The sequence below is a fragment of the Hemitrygon akajei genome, chromosome 7, assembly GCF_048418815.1.
Source record: "Hemitrygon akajei chromosome 7, sHemAka1.3, whole genome shotgun sequence".
Lineage (NCBI taxonomy): Eukaryota > Metazoa > Chordata > Chondrichthyes > Myliobatiformes > Dasyatidae > Hemitrygon > Hemitrygon akajei.
In genome coordinates, this window is record NC_133130.1 from 96,940,215 (window position 1) to 96,957,018 (window position 16,804).

Genomic DNA, 16,804 nt, shown 5'->3' on the forward strand with positions numbered 1-16,804 from the left:
GTAATATCTTAGTTTGCTCACCTTAGATGGGGATGATTCTGTTGGAGCAGATTCAGGTCGTCTACGTGGTGGAATAGGAGGAGGCATGTGTGCTTCATCAGCAGTTTTATTGCAACTCATTATTGAAGAGATTGATTGTGATCCTGTGATTAAAAAAAAACAATTCAGCTTTGCCAACACTAGAATTCATTCAAATAATATTTACATTACAGGCTTTATAGGATCAACCACTGGCAAAATTCAAAGAGGACATTCATTGTCAAGTGTGTGCATGCATTGAACTGTGCAACTTGGATCATGAATTCCAATACTGAACTGCAGAGGGTAAAAGCAGTTACAAACATGCAAATTTATGGTTAACTTTCAGTAATATCTGCAATAAAATAAGGCATTAAAAGCATTAGTAAAAGCTCTGACCTGGGTTCTCTGATAAAGCTGATTGTAATGTACCAATGAAAAGGTTACATGTATTACAATCTAAAACTGAAATGCTGTATCTACAAGTTATAATTTACTTCAATGATATTTTTTAACTTAAAATTAAATGGTAAAATGAAAAGTCCAACTTTAAAATGTTCACCATAATCTATATATAATTAACTTTAAATTACAATGCCTTAAAATTTGTTCTGTTTGAATACCAAACTGGTGAAAAGTCCAGATGCATATGAAATAAAGGCATGAAGGAAAGCGAACAGTTTCAATGTTCCAGCGTGCATGCTGTCATCTATGTTAAAACTAAGCTGCTTTTTAGCATAAAAGACAGTGCATGGTCAGCTTTAAAAAGCCGTGCTGTATATTAAATATGCAACATTAAAGCCCAATACTAACTTGTGCCATGGGCCAGTGAAACGGGGGAAAATATGGTATCACTGCCTGTGGAAGAAAATAGAGAAAATCTAAGGAAGGAACCAAGCTAAACAGATTTATTGAATTTTACCATTTGTAGATGTCAGTTATGTGCTTTTAATGTCCTCTGATACGTAGATTTGGTAGTGTAATAATTTGCTATGGACAGTATAATGGCACAAAGATACTTATTGTTTAATATTGGCACACTTTAGTACTAAAAATATAGATAATACAAATACTCTGCCCCTTAGGTTCAAAGGAAGAAATCAAAGTTGATGACAATGTTTCTCACCCTCTACATGCCACCTGAACAGAGGAGCACTTTCAGTAAAAGACTAAGCCAATTGCGCTGCTCCAAAGAACGTTATATGAGGTCATTCTTACCCTTGGCCATTAGGCTCTATAATGAGTCAACCTATAGTTGGGGAAGTGATGACCCTCTCCTGTTAGACTGTTATTAACCTGTTTACCACACCCTGCTATCGCAGACACCCTGTGCAATACTACAATCACTTCTTATCTGGATGGTCTCAATGTGCACCCATTACTGTATAATATTACGGTAACTCTTGCATTACCATCTTATCAGTGTGAACTTGTAAATCTTGTACATCTTATATTTAAGGTAACTTTTTAAAATTCTTTCTTACTTCTCTTCTAATATTTGTATATCTGTGCACTTGTAATGCTACTGTGTCACTAATTTCCTTTGGGATCAATAAAATATCTATCTATAAATTAGGTCATCACAAAGAATCTAGATACATTTTAAGTGAATTTCAAAATGATTTGAGATTACTTGTCTTTTCTTTCATTAATGCAATCATATAGCGAATACCTATTAAAGAAATATTAATATAAAAATAGTACTCATTGCTATGAATGTTTATGGTGAATTTGAGAAATGTGTGATAAAAAAAAGTATGCACTCTACAAATGTGTCACAAACTGTAATTATTTTACACTAATATAAAAGTAGTGCTATCTCTCCAAAAATATTTGCCATGTTTCCTCAATGAACTCAATATGCCTCAATAACCTGGGCATATGACCTTAAGAAACAATTTTAAAAGGGTGCTTTGCAAAATGAATCCCTAGATAACCTTGCTTTCTCAATGAACATAAACTTCAGTAATAATTGCTCTCCTTCCTATAACAAGCTTAAATTACAGTATTTCTTGATGTGGCTGAATGAAACAATTATCTGTTTTGATGCTCACAAACTTATCAGGTCATTTCACACAGAGACAGTTTTGGTAATATGTGAAAAAACATCTTTTCTTCAGATGGTTTTCAACTCTAGCTTGCATATTAAGCTACTCCATTTCCCAGCTCAAAGCACGCAAGTAGTAACATATAAATTAAGGAAGCAATTTCTAAATATTTATGACTAAATAACAAACAAAACTTAAAGGCCAATGATATTATTATTGAATTAAAGCCTACTTTTGGTAACTTTATTTTGAGGTTGAAAGGTTATAAAATTAACAGCATACTTGAATTGAAAGGACTAGCTGGATCAGAGTCCCCAAATACACTGCAGACATCTGTTGAGCTGGATGCTGCTGAAGCAGGGGGTGGTGTCAGAGGTGTACGTGGAGAGTTTGGTGCTGACGCTGTACTTTCAGTCTCATTTTCTGTGATGCGGCTGTAACTGATTTTACGTGGTTCCTGCAGTAGTGGTGTAGGATGCCCACGCAAGGTTCCTGATCCTGGATGCCGAGGGTTAGATGGCCGGACACCGGGAGACTTCAGTGTGTAGTTAAACCTCTTTGCCTAAAATACAGTACAATTGAAAGAAGCTAAGTTGAGTCACATCCACAATGGAAAATTTTAATGGGTTAAGTAGTTATCAATACAGTAGGGATAAAGAACTTTAAAGTAAAATGATACAAGAAAATTCAAATGAAATATATTCTAATAGATTTATCTCCAAATTTTACTGAAGCCTGTATCTCAAGCCAGAAGGCTTGCACAACACAAGTTCAATCTTGCCTCTCTGATTTTCTACCTTACTGAATTATAGAAAAGTTAGAGACTTATATTTAGCTTTGTAGTATTACAGTATCTGATATTATTTACATCAGTGACCTTTTTAATGTCCCATGCAAGCTAAGAATGGGAATAAGATAAAAACAATTTAGCAAGTTTAAGAAGCCAGGTACAGCAGATCTCTACAGAGTAGTGGCCAATCAGCGATCATGATTGATTGGCGAGAAGAAATTAAAATAAAGCAGAGGCAAGTGGAGTGGCCATCGTTGGACAGAACAGTGTCACAGTGTTTATTTGAGGCTTCAGTGCGGAGAGGCTTGTGTGAGAGAGGGTGAAAAAGCTGTCACCCAGTTTATTTGTTGTTTTCCTCTTTATATTTGCACAGTTACAACAGTAGGAATGCTGCTCTTGTGGGATGTGGGAAGGTATGGAGACTGATGACTACTCCTGTGAAAAGAGCAACCAGCTGCAGTATCTAACACTCCGCATTAAGGAATTGGTGCTGGAATTGGATGAACTTTAGATCATTCGTGAAGCCGACTGGGTGATAGATATGACACAGAGAAGTCCTTAAAATCAAGGTGCAGGTTACAGGAGATTGTGACAGTCAGGAAGAGGAAAGGGGTTAAGTCGCCATTGCAGAATACTCCCATGGCCATCCCCCTCAACAAGAAGTACACTACTACTTTGAATACTGTTGTGGGAGGGGGGATGACCTAGCAGAGGGAAGTCACAGCATTCAGGTCTCCAGCACAGAGTCTGGCTCTGTGACTCAGAAGGGTAAGGGAGGGCGTGAGGGGGTTGGAAGAAGACGTGAGCTGATGTGATAGGGGACTCATTAGGGGAACTGAAAGGAGGTTCTGTGGACAAGATCGAGATTCCTGGATGGTATTTTGCCTCTGGAGTGCCAGAGTCCAGGACATCCTAGATCGAGCCCTCAGCACTCTTAAGTGGGAGGGTGAGCAGCCAGAGGTCGTGGTCCACGTAGGCACCAATGACATAGGTAGGAAGAGCGACGAGGTTCTGCAAAGTGAGTTCAGGGAACTAGGCGTTGTTAAATAAGAAGATCATACAGTTTAATATGTGGCTAAAGAGCTGGTGTTGGAGGGAGGGCATCAGATGTTTGGATCATCGGGCTCTCTTCCAGGGAAGGTGGGACCTGTACAGAAGAGACGGTTTGTACCTGAACTGGAGGGGGATGGGAACCAGAGTGCTAGAACAGATAGTGGTGAGGAATCAAAAGGTTCAGCATGGTGCAACTAATGTTCTAAGCTCAGAATCAGAATCAGGTTTATTATCACCAGCATGTGACGTGAAATTTATTAACTTAGCAGCAGCAGTTCAATGCAATACATAATCTAGTACAGAGAGAAAAAAAGCAATAAAAGATATTAATAAATAAACAAGCAAATCAATTACATTTATTGAATAGATTATTAAAAATGTGCAAAAACAGAAATACTGTATATTAAAAAAGTGAGGTAGTGTCCAAAGCTCCAAAGTGCATTTAGGAATCGGGTGGCAGAGGGGAAGAAGCTGCTCCTGAATCGCTGAGTCTGTGCCTTCAGGCTTCTGTATCTCCTGCCTGATGGTAACAATGAGAAAAGGGCATGCCCTGGATGCTATAGGTCTTTAATATTGAACGCTGCCTTTCTGAGACACTGCTCCCTAAAGATGTCCTGGGTACTTCGTAGGCTAATGCCCAAGATGGAGCAAACTAGATTTACAACTAGTAAATCTAGCAGCGTCTTTCGGTCCTGTGCAGTAGCCCTTCCACACCAGACAGTGATGTAGCCTGTCAGAATGCTCTCCATGGTACAACTACAGAAGTTTTTGAGTGTATTTGTTGACATGCCAAAATCGCTTCAAACTCCTAATAAAGTATAGCTGCTCTCTTGCCTTCTTTATGACTACATCAATATGTTGGGACCAGGTTGGATCCTCAGAGATCTTGATGCCCAGGAACTTGAAGCTGCTCACTCTTTCCACTTCTGATCCCTCTATGAGGATTGGTATGTGTTCCTTCGTCTTACCCTTCCTGAAGTCCACAATCAGCTCTTTCGTCTTACTGACATTGAGTGCCGGGTTGTTGCTGCGGCACCATTCCACTAGTTGGCATATCTCACTCCTGTACGCCCTCTCATCACCACCTGAGATTCTACCAACTATGGTTGTATCGTCAGCTAATTTGTAGAAGGTATTTGAGGTATGTCTAACCACACAGTCATGTGAATACAGAGGGTAGAGCAGTGGGCTAAGCATATGCCCCTGAGGTGTGCCAGGGCTGATCATCAGCGAAGAGGATATGTTATCACCAATCCGCACAGACTGTGGTCTTCCGGTTAGAAAGTCGAGGATCCTGGGGACTTCCGGTAAGATGGCGATTGTTTAGCTGCTCCGAACTTTTGTTCCGTTACTGTCGCTATCTTTGCACTAAATGTCTCCATTTTTTAAACCTTAGTTAGGAATTTTTTCGGTATCTCTTACTTGCCTATGAACATATCTAACTTACAATGTCTAGCAAGAGTTCTAAATCTGGGAGAAAAGAAGCTATGACTCCCTCGGACGAGACCCTGATTGCGCTCGGAAAGCTCCGAGACAAAATTTTAAAGGAATTTAAAACCGCTTTCAAACAGTTGGAAGACAAACTGGATCGGATCAACGATAAAGTGGACAAACATGCTGAACACTTATCTTGCATCGATTCGACTTCTGAAGATTTAGAAAGCCGTGTTCGATACTTGGAGACTCTCTGTTCCAGCTTAGAGGAAAAATGTAACAAACTCCTTTCCAAAATGGTGGATCTCGAAAATCGCAGCAGACGCTGCAACCTCAGAATTCTTGGATTGCCAGAGGCGACCGAACAGGGATCAACCGTGAAGTTTTTCACCGAGTTTCTCGGTGAGATATTTGGGAAAGATTTGCTTCCGAACCCGCCCGAGCTCGAATGGGCACACAGAGTTTACGTTCCCCCCTGGAATTCTGGGCTCCTGTCCGCGACCAGTAATCTTGTGTTTCCATCAATACCAGGTAAAACACCGTCTGATTATGGAGGCACGTCGCAGGGGGTCTTTTCCTTTCCAGGATACAACCATTCGCTTTGTGGAAGATTTTGCACCCCAGACCTTAAAGATGCGTGCTGAGTTTAAAGGCGCAATGAAAGTGGTTTTTGATCGTGGTTTCAAACCTTCTCTTCGCAATCCTGCCGATCTACAAATCAAGCTTAATACCGGAAAATACAAGTGGTTCAAATCAGCGAAGGAAGCTGAAGCATTTGTGGCAAGTCTTCTGGCTATCCAGTCATCTTCGGAATTTGATCGGACCTCCTAAAATGGTGGATAAGTACTCCTCGTAGTAAAATTACTTTTTCTGGACTCAGACTTCACTTGAATCACTCAGACATTATTCATTGAAATTCTAAGGGCTGTTGACAATCTCTCCCGGGATTTGGTGTGTGTGTAATCTATTTTTATTCTTGTATAACTTTATCTACAGAGTTCTACAACTAACTCTAACTTGTTTTGGAGGTTCAAAGTCTTTAGTGAAGGCCTCCCTGTTTGTTGGTTCACAGTTTAATTGCTGATTTATTTTTCCTTTTTTTTAATATTTATTTTATCTTTTTTTTCTTTTCTTCACCCTTTTTTTCTAATCTCTGAATTTTTTTCTCTCCTCTCTGTAAATGGCTGATAAATACTCGTCTTGAATTTATAATTTTCCCCTTCCTCTCCTTTTTTCTTACCTTTTTTTTCCCCTTTCTCTTACTTTATTCTTCTATAATTTTTCGCGGGTAGGTTAGTTTTGGTTTTCTTCCGATTTTCTCTGTATTAAGTTTTATATTTCTGCAGAAGGTGTTCTAATCTGTAGTTATGTTTTCTAGTGCATAAACTAGTTACTATTTGCTATAGTATTTATACGGAACTGTTGTTAATGACACAGATCTGGAAGTTGTATTTGGGTTGATTTTTTTGGTAGAGCTAGCTACTTGTTTTGGTAGCCGTCTAGTTTTGGGTTGTGCGAGTGGGGTGGGTTTTCCAGTTCCAACATCACTCACTGTATTTATTGTTTCTCTTTATTGCTCAGGACATGTATATGTTTTGACTTTATGAATCTATGTTTACATCTCTGCTCCCAGACTGCTATTGTACTGCTTGACTTTTTATATGCCTGCTGCCTTTTATGCATTAGTAATTGATAATGGCTAGTGCACTTAAATTCGTGAGCTGGAATGCAAAGGGATTGAATCACCCTGTTAAAAGGAGGAAGGTATTCTCACATATCAAACAACTCAAAGCTGACATTGCTTTCCTTCAAGAAACTCATATTCGTTGTTTTGATAACTCCCGGCTTCTGTCAAAGTGGGCGGGTCAGCATTTTCATTCACCCTTTGCCGCTAAAGCTAGGGGAGTCTCCATTCTTATTAACTCAAATATTCCTTTTGAACTCCATAATAAAATATCTGATACAAATGGCCATTTTATTATTGTTTCTGGTAAACTATATAACACTAAAGTTGCACTAACAAACCTGTATGCCCCCAACTTTGATGATGTTAACTTTTTTGAACTGTTTTTTTCCTCACTACCAGACTTAAACTCATACTCTCTTATACTGGGTGGTGACTTCAACTGTTGGTTGGATCCTAAACTGGATCGATCGTCCTCTGTTAACAGATCACCTACTAAATCTGCCTTAGCTATTCAATCGTTTCTCTCTAATTTTGGTATCTCTGATATATGGTGTTTCCTCCATCCTACGGAGAGAGATTATTCTTTTTTCTCACATGTTCACCATACCTTCACTAGAATTGACTATTTCTTACACGATAACCAACTTATCCCATTTGCCAACTCTTGTGACTATCAGAGTATACTGATTTCTGACCATGCCCCAATTACCCTCTCTCTGAACTTTCCTGGTCTCCCTCAGAGGAATAAACACTGGCGGTTTGATTCAACTTTATTATCGGATGATGATTTCGTAAAATTTATTAAGGATCAGATAACCTTTTATTTTAACACTAATACATCACCTGAAGTGACATCCCAGATTGTCTGGGATGCCATGAAAGCATATCTGAGGGGTCAAATAATCTCTTACACAGCAAATCTCAACAGAAGATCCCGTGCAGATCGATCAGACCTCATTAACCAGATTAAAGATTTGGATCAAATATATGCCCAAACTAAGAACCCTGAATTATACAAGAAGCGTGTTGAACTCCAAACTAAATTTAACCTTCTGTCCACTCAACCTGTCGAACGCCAACTTCTCAAAAGCAAGAGTCGCTTTTACATTCATGGGGATAAGTCTGGTAAATTCCTAGCCAATCAGCTGAGGCGTTCCAAAGCCAAACAACATATTACAAAGATCCGGAAGGAGAACAGAGACTTTACATCGGATCATTTAGAAATTAATGACGCATTTAAAAATTTTTATTCTCGGCTTTATTCCTCTGAATCTCTGAATGACAATATCTCTGTTGATCAATTTTTATAGAATCTGAATATCCCCTCACTTTCATCTGATTTCAAAGCCAAACTCAATGTGCCTATATCATCAGATGAAATATCTTTTGCAATTTCTGCACTGTCCTCAGGGAAATCTCCTGGACCTGATGGGTTCCCTGCAGAATTTTATAAATCATTCTCTTCACTTCTTTCTCCTCAGTTACTTTCAGTATTATCTGACTCGTTTAAATACGGCAAATTGCCACCCTCTTTCAATGAGGCATCTATTATTCTTCTTTTAAAAAAGGGCAAAGACCCAACAGAGTGTTCCTTGTACAGGCCGATCTCTCTGCTCAATGTTGATGTAAAGATCTTAGCTAAAGTGTTGGCTCATAGATTAGAAACCGTTATTCCCTCCATTATCTCTGATGACCAAACAGACTTTATTAAAAACCGTCTCCCTTTTTTTAACATTCGGCGTCTATTTAATATTTTATACTCAGCTCCAACTGGGACTCCTGAATGTGTTATTTCCCTCGATGCGGAGAAAGCATTTGATCGTATAGAGTGGAACTACCTTTTTGCAGTCTTAGAAAAATTTGACCTCGGCCAAAGTTTCATCCCTTGGATCCAATTGCTGTACCTGTGTCCTACTGCTTCTGTTTTAACTAATTTTCAGAAACCCCAAGTATTTAATCTCAAACGTGGCACCCGTCAGGGATGCCCCTTAAGTCCCTTTCTCTTTGATTTGGCTATAGAACCTCTGGCGATAGCATTTCGAAACTGTCCTGAATTGACCGGGATTTGGAGAGGGGGTGTTGAGCATAAAGTTTCTCTCTATGCTGATGACTTATTACTCTTTCTCTCAAATCCATCTACATCCTTACCTCTAATGTTTTCACTTCTTGACCAGTTTAGCCAGATCTCTGGCTATAAACTTAATTTACATAAGAGTGAACTTTTCCCAATTAATAAAGAAGCACAAGAACTAGTATTTCGTGATCTCCCTTTTAAAGTAGTCCATAATCAATTTACTTATCTTGGAATTACAGTCACAAGGAAGTTTAAAGATCTCTTTCGTGAAAACTTTGTTAATCTTTCATATGCTATAAAACAGAGTCTAGTACAATGGTCACCTCTATCTATGTCTTTGGTAGGTCGTATTAATGTTGTTAAAATGTATGTTCTCCCCAAATTTTTATACTTATTTCAATCTATCCCAATTTTTATTCCTAAATTTTTTTTTGATTCCTTAGACTCTATTATTTTGTCATATCTGTGGCAGAATAAGCGCTCTAGAATTAATAAAATCCACCTCCAAAAATCTAAAAAAGAGGGTGGCATGGCTTTACCTAACTTTCGCTTATATTATTGGGCAGCTAATATACGTTGTGCTACCTTCTGGTCTTTCTTCCACGGTCAACCCAAGTACCCTAACTGGGTGGCAATGGAGTTGAGCTCCACTAAAGAATTATCTATATCTGCACTTCTTGGCTCTGCACTCCCTAGCAGTCTGCCCAGATCAATAGCTAATCCTCTTGTTAGACACTTTGCGTATATGGGCTCAGTTCAGGAAATGCTATGGTTTCCAGGGGTTTTCCGTTTCTAGCCCTGTCGCACATAATCACCTTTTTTTACCTACTACGTACGATTCAGCATTCCATGTTTGGTATAGGAAGGGCATTAGACATTTTGAAGATCTCTTCATTGATAATCACTTCGCTTCTTTTCAGCAGCTCTCTGTTAAGTTCAACCTGCCTAACGCTCACTTTTTCAGATATCTCCAAATCCGACACTTTATTGCTCCTTTAATTCCTAACTTTCCTGAAATGCCTGCGAAAAATGCTATGGACCTATTTCTTTCCATTAATCCATTAGGTAAAGGTTTAATATCAATTATCCGAGATAAACTAGCAGCCTTACGACGGATCCCTGTGGATAAAATTAAAATGGCCTGGGAGCAGGATTTAAATACCTCCTTATCCGAGGAGAGCTGGGACTCAGTTCTCAAATCGGTTAACTCAACCTCTCTTTGTGCTCGCCATTGCCTTTTACAGTTTAAGATTGTTCATTGAGCCCATATGTCTAAATCTAAACTATCTCGATTCTACCCTGGCATTAGTCCGCTCTGTGATAAATGCAAGAGGGGCGTGGCCTCTCTCATCCATATGTACTGGCTCTGTCCTAGCTTGGAGAAATTCTGGAAAGATGTCTTCACTACATTATCGGGTATTCTGAATCAGCACCTAGAACCAAACCCCTTAATTGCTCTGTTCGGTTTTTGGGGCGAGACAGATTTATGTCTGGGTCCGACCAAATGCCGAATACTATCCTTTGCCTCTCTCCTGGCTAGACGCTTGATCCTCCTTAGATGGAGAGATGTTGCCCCACCCACTCATGCGCAATGGCTTAACGACATTATGGCCTGCTTGGACCTCGAAAAAATTCATTATTCAGTTCTTAATTCGGATCTAAAGTTCCATAAGGTCTGGGGACCTTTTATCGAGTACTTTCATAACCTTCCTCTTGACTAGGGTTTTTTTTTCTTCTTTTCAGTCCCTTGCTTTCAGCTCCCTTTTTTTTTCTGGTAGTAGGCATTATTATCCTCTGTTGCTAAGTGTATTCACAGTCTGGGAGTTTGACTGTCCTGACCTATACTCTATATTGTATTGTGGTCGGTCTGGAGTTATTTTCTTTTCTTGTGTTGTGGGGCTTGGGGAGGACACTAAGCTTACTTGTCTTTAATTTAGGTGCTTTTTTGTTAAATTCTCTTCCTTTGTAGCATATTATTATTGTATGCTTAATTTTGCACTGTATTAATGCTCCCCATTGGGATTTGGGGTTTTTAATTTGTAAAATGTTTTGAAAAACTAATTAAAAAATTTTAAAAAAAAGAAAGTCGAGGATCCAATTACAGAGGCCCAGGTTCTGCAACTTCTCAATCAGGATTGTGGGAATGATGGTATTAAATGTATAGTCGATGAACAGCATCCTGACGTAGATGTTTGTGTTGTCTAGGTGGTCTAAAGCCATATGAAGAGCCATTGAGATTACGTCTGCTGTTGACCTATTGTGACGATAGTCAAATTGCAATGGGTCCAGGTCCTTGCTGAGGCAGGAGTTCAGTCTAGTTATATCCAACCGCTCGAAGCATTTCCTCACTGTCGATGTGAGTGCTAGTTGACACTCAGGTTGACAGTCGTTAAGGTAGCCCACATTATTCTTCTTTGGCACTGGTATAATTGTTGCCTTTTTTAAGCAAATGGGAATTTCTGCTCGTAGCAGTGAGAGGTTTCAATGTAAGTAGTATTGTAAGAAAGACAGATGAGCTCGGGGCACGGATCAAAACATGGAATTATGATATTGCAGCCATTAATGAGACTTGGTTGCAGGAGGGACAGGACTGAAAGCTCAATATTCTGGGGCTTCCATTGTTTTAGGCTCCACAGAGTGGGAGGGGTGACGTTACTAGTCAGGGAAAATGACATGACTGTGCTCAGTCAAGACAAACCGGAGAACTTATCTAGTGAGGCTTTATGGGTGGAACTGAGGAATAAAAAAAAGATATCACACACAAAATGCTGGAGGAGCTCAACAGGCCAGGCATCATCTACCTCCACCATCAACGCTGTCCTCATCTGCAACTCTTCCATTTTGCACACATCTGCCCTTACCCCATCAGGGATAGGCATAATTCTACATAACTTCTGCCATTTCCAACGGGATTCCACCAAGCACATCTTCCCTTCCCCCACTTTTCACAGGGATCGCTCCTTACACAACTCTCTTGTCTATTCATCCCTCCCCACTGATACTTATCCTTGCAAATAGAACAAGTGCCATACCTGCCACTACAGCTTCCTTACCTCTGTTCAGGGCCCCAAACAGTCCTTCCAGGTGAGTCGACACTTCACCTGTGAGTCTGTTGCGGTCATCTAATGTATCCAGTCCTCCTGTATATCGGTGAGACCCAGTGCAGATTGGGAGACCACTTTGCTGAACATCTACACTCTGTCCTCCAGAAAAAGCAGGACTTCCATATAGCCACCCATTTCAATTCTACATCCCATTCAGACATGTCAGAGTCCATGGCCTCCTCTACTGCTGCAAAGAGGTCACACTCAGGTTGGAGGAGCAACAGCTTGTATTCTGTCTGGGTAGCCTCCGGCTTAATGGCATGAACATTGATCTCTTGATTGGTAAATGCCCCCCTACCTTCACCATTCCCGTTTCCCTTTCTCACCATATCTCCTTAGCTGCCCATCACCTCGCTCTGGTGCTCCTCCCCCTTCCCTTTCTTCCATGATCTTCTACCTTCACCCATCAGATACCCCCTTCTCCAACTCTTTATTCTTTCACCTATCAACATCCCAGCCCTTTACTTCATCTCTCCCCCTCTTCTGATTTCACCTATCACATACCAACTTGTACTTCTTCCTCTGCTCTTCACACTTTCTTGCTCTAACTTCTCATCTTTTTTCTCCAGTCCTGATAAAGGGTTTCAGCCCGAAATGTTGACTGTTTCCTTATGAATTCCGTTCCTGAATCCGTCTTTAAGTCAAATTTGTATGTGAGTCGGAACAAGTACATCGGGTATTATTTAGCGTCAGTTAGTCAAATGTTTGTCTTAGTATACAGTATATATTTACCTTCCTATGCATATAAAACACTTATGAAACGTATGTGTTCCAATAATTAAACCACTGCGTTGCTTAGTAATAACTGTAGCTTTCATCGAGGCAGGGCCTTTCACATGCTCCATTATTCTCACTTTATCCGTTATCCTTTAAAATTGTTCCGATCGTTGACCCACTGGAGCCTAACGCTTTTCCAATAACCAATGGTGTTTCACCTCTTTCCAAATGCTTTATTATTTCCACTTTATTTTCAATCGTGATTGCTTCCCGTCAATGGAACAGAAACACTGCGGGTGGCAGGTCCCGAGCTGCGCCGGCTCCTGAGGTCCGCTGGGTCCTATGGACCACCGCACTGAATTCCCCGGGTCCTAAACTCTACCGCACTCAGACAGGTAAATGAGACAAGTGGGGGCTGTGCTGGGTTTGGGTATTTGATCCTCCACAATATTCCACATGGGAATTTAAACTGGAGGTTGCAGTGTTTTTTTTAACGAGGTCGAGTTGCGAGCTCGACATCAACCTGGCACAGATGGTATGGGAGTCACTGGATCGACACCAACCCAGCACGGGCGCAGTCTGTCTCTAAATTGAACTCGGGAACCTCCGTTGTTGCGCCACCAGCCCACTGGAACGAGGGGGGGGGGGGCGTTGGGTCAGGGTAAATCTTACTAAGAAAAATTTAAGCCAAATACAAAGTTAAACACTCAACACAGTGTCAACTGCAACGACTTAAAATGGTGGACAGTGTCGCGATCTGACAAAATGGTGTACGCCGTCACGATCTGACTTAAAATGGCGGATGGCGTTCTCCTTCCTCAGTTCGTAAGTACGAGTTGTCCTTAAGTCGGACGTTTGTAACTCGGGGACTACCTGATCTGCAGGTTTTCTCATCTTTGTGCTCATAAGAAAGGTATGACCACACTAATCGGGTTGTATTATAAACCATCCAACAGTCTGGGGGATTTAGAGGAACAAACTTTTAGAGATTGCACACTGTTGGGGAATTCTAAATTGGGGATAGGCCAATTTGATGGTATCGGAAAGGATCTGGCAAATGTGGATTGGGACAGGCTGTTTTCTGGCAAAGGTGTGCTTGGTAAGTGGGACCCCTTCAAAAGTGAAATTTTGAGAGTACAAAGCTTGTATGTGCCTGTCAGAGTAAAAGGTAAAGAAAACAAGTGTAGGGAACCTTGGTATTCAAGAGATATTGAGGCCTTGGTAAGAAAAAAAAAGGTGGTGCATAGCAGGTAGGAACAAATGAGTATAAGGAATGCAAGAGAACATTTAAAAAAGAAATCAGGAGGGCTAAAAGGCAGCATGAGGTTGCCCTAGTAGACAAGGTGAAGGAGAATCCAAAGGACTTCTGCAGATATGTTAAGAGCAAAAGGATTGCGAGGGACAAAAATTTGTCCTCTGGAAGATCAGAATGGTTAACTATGCATGGAGCCAAAAGAGATGGGGAGATCTTAAATGGATTTTTTTGCATCTGTATTGACTCAGGAGACAGACACAGCATCTATAGAAATGAGGCAGCAGAAAGGTCATGGATCCTGTACGGATTACAGTGGAGAAGGTGTTTGCCATCTTGAGACAATTAGGGTGGATAAATCCCCAAGGCCTGACAAGATGCTTCCTTGGGCCCTGTGGCAGACAAGTGATGAAATTACCGGGGCACTAGCAGCGATATTTAAATCATCCTTAGCGACAGGTGAAGTACCAGAGGATTGGAGTAGAACTAATGTTGTTCTGTTGCTTAAGAAAGGCTCTAAAAATAAACCAGGAAATTGTAGGCTGGTGAGTCTGACATCAGTAGTGAGAAACTTATTGGAAGGTATTCTAAGGGACCAGATATATGAGTATTTGGATAGACATGGACTGATTAGGGTTAGTCAACCTGGCTTTGTGCACAGTAGGCTATGCCTAACCCATCTTGCAGTTTTTTTTTTGAGAAAGTTACCAGGAAAGTTGATGAGGACAAGGCAGTGGATGTTGTCAACATGGACTTTAGCAAGACATTTAAGAAGAGGTAGTCAATTGGATTAGACATTGGCTTTGTGAGGAGAAGCCGGAGAGTGGTGGTAGATGATTAACTCTGACTGGAAGTGTGTAATACATGGAGTGCCACAGGGATTGGTGCTGGGTCTGCTGTTGTTCGTCATTTATATCAACAATCTGGATCAATGTTCTCTCTAAGGTGTTTGCCACGTGCACGTCTTTAGCTACCAGCGCACAAAGGAATTGCACAAAGAATTTGTGTTTTGAGGATGGACTTTTGGATCAGGTAGAACCAGGGAGCTCAGGAACTGCCACCCACGGCTGCTACTGAATCCGCAGTATTTCTGTTCTGTTAACAGATGCCATTAACGATTAAAATTAATGGATCAATAACTCTCAAATCGTGTTATTTCATTCTCTGCAAATTTATATTTACACTGACTTTCTACTGATTCAGGACTCAGCAGCAGCCACAGGTAGAGATTCTTGAGCTCCCTGGCTCCCCCGGGTCCTAAAGTCCATCATGACGCAATTCCTTTGTGCAATTCCTTTGTGTGATAGTAGCAAAAGATGTGTATGCATGTGCACACCTTAGAGGGAACGTTGATCTGGATAATAGTATGATTAACTGGATCAGCAAATCTGCAGATGATACCAAGATTGGGGGTGTAGTGGACAGCAAGGAAGACTATCAGAGGTTGCAACAGGATATGGGCTAGCAGGAAAATGGACTGAAAAATGGCAGATGGAATTTAATGCAGACAAGTGCGAGGTATTTCACTTTGGTAGGACCAAACTGGGCAGCCTTACACAGTGAACAGTAGGGCACTGAAGAGTGTGGTAGAACAAAGGGATCTGAGAATACAGGTCCATAATTCATTGAAAGTGGAGTCACAGGTAGATAGGGCCATAACGAAAGCTTTTGGCATATAGGCCTTCATAAATCATGTATTGAGTACAGGAGATGGAATGTTATGTTTAAGTTGTATAAGACATTGGTGAGGCCCAATATAGAGTATTGTGTGCAGTTTTGGTCACTGACCTACAAGAAAGATGTAAAAAAGGTTGAAAGAGTACAGAGAAAATCTACAAGGATATGGCCAGAACTGGAGAACCTGAGTTTGAATAGGTTAGAATTAGAACGTTGAAGATTGAAGGGAGATTTGATAGTGATATTCAAAATTATGAGGGGGGTATAGATGGGGTAAATGCAAGCAGGCTTTTCCAACTGAGGTTGGGTGGGGCTACAACCAAAGGTCATGGCTTAAGAGTGAAATGTGAAACTTTTAAGGGGAACACAAGGGGAAACTTCTTCACTTGGAGGGTCATGAGCGTGTGGAATGAGCTGCCAACCCTAGTGGTGCATGCAAGCTCAATTTCAACATTTAAGAGAAGTTTGGATAGGTACATGGATGGCAGGGGTATGGAGGGATATGGTCCAGGGGCAGGTTAATGACAGTAGGCAGTTTAAATGGTTTAGCACGGACTAGCTGTGCCAAAGGGCCCGTTTCTATGACAGACTGATTCTGAGGATGTTCTACGAGGCTGTGGTGGTCAGTGCTATCATGTTTGCTGTTGTGTGCTGGGGCAGCAGGATGAGGGTAGCAGACACCAACAGAATCAACAAACTCATTCGTAAGGCCAGTGATGTTGTGGGGGGTGGAACTGGACTCTCTGATGGTGGTGTCTGAAAAGAGGATGCTGTCCAAGTTGCATGCCATCTTGGACAATGTCTCCCATCCACTCCATAATGTACTGGTTAGGCACAGGAGTACATTCAGCCAGAGACTCATTCCACCAAGATGTAACACTGAGCGTCATAGGAAGTCATTCCTACATGTGGCCATCAAACTTACAACTCCTCCCTCTGAGAGTCAGACA

The 16,804-nt window shown here is 40.9% G+C and overlaps 1 protein-coding gene across 2 annotated transcripts in view; it reads right to left on the bottom strand.

Moving 5' to 3' along the window:
* LOC140730717 (son of sevenless homolog 1) overlaps positions 1-16,804 on the bottom strand; it is a 224,410-nt gene that overhangs the window by 5,080 nt on the left and 202,526 nt on the right. Inside the window, exons 20-22 of one of the 2 annotated variants that reach the window (XM_073051523.1) lie at positions 2,349-2,628; positions 832-876; positions 22-143 (exon numbers count right to left, since the gene is read on the bottom strand). In XM_073051523.1, coding sequence (XP_072907624.1) covers positions 22-143; positions 832-876; positions 2,349-2,628 — 447 coding nt within the window. The remainder of the gene's footprint in view (positions 1-21; positions 144-831; positions 877-2,348; positions 2,629-16,804) is intronic. The other variant, XM_073051524.1, reaches the window with a different exon arrangement.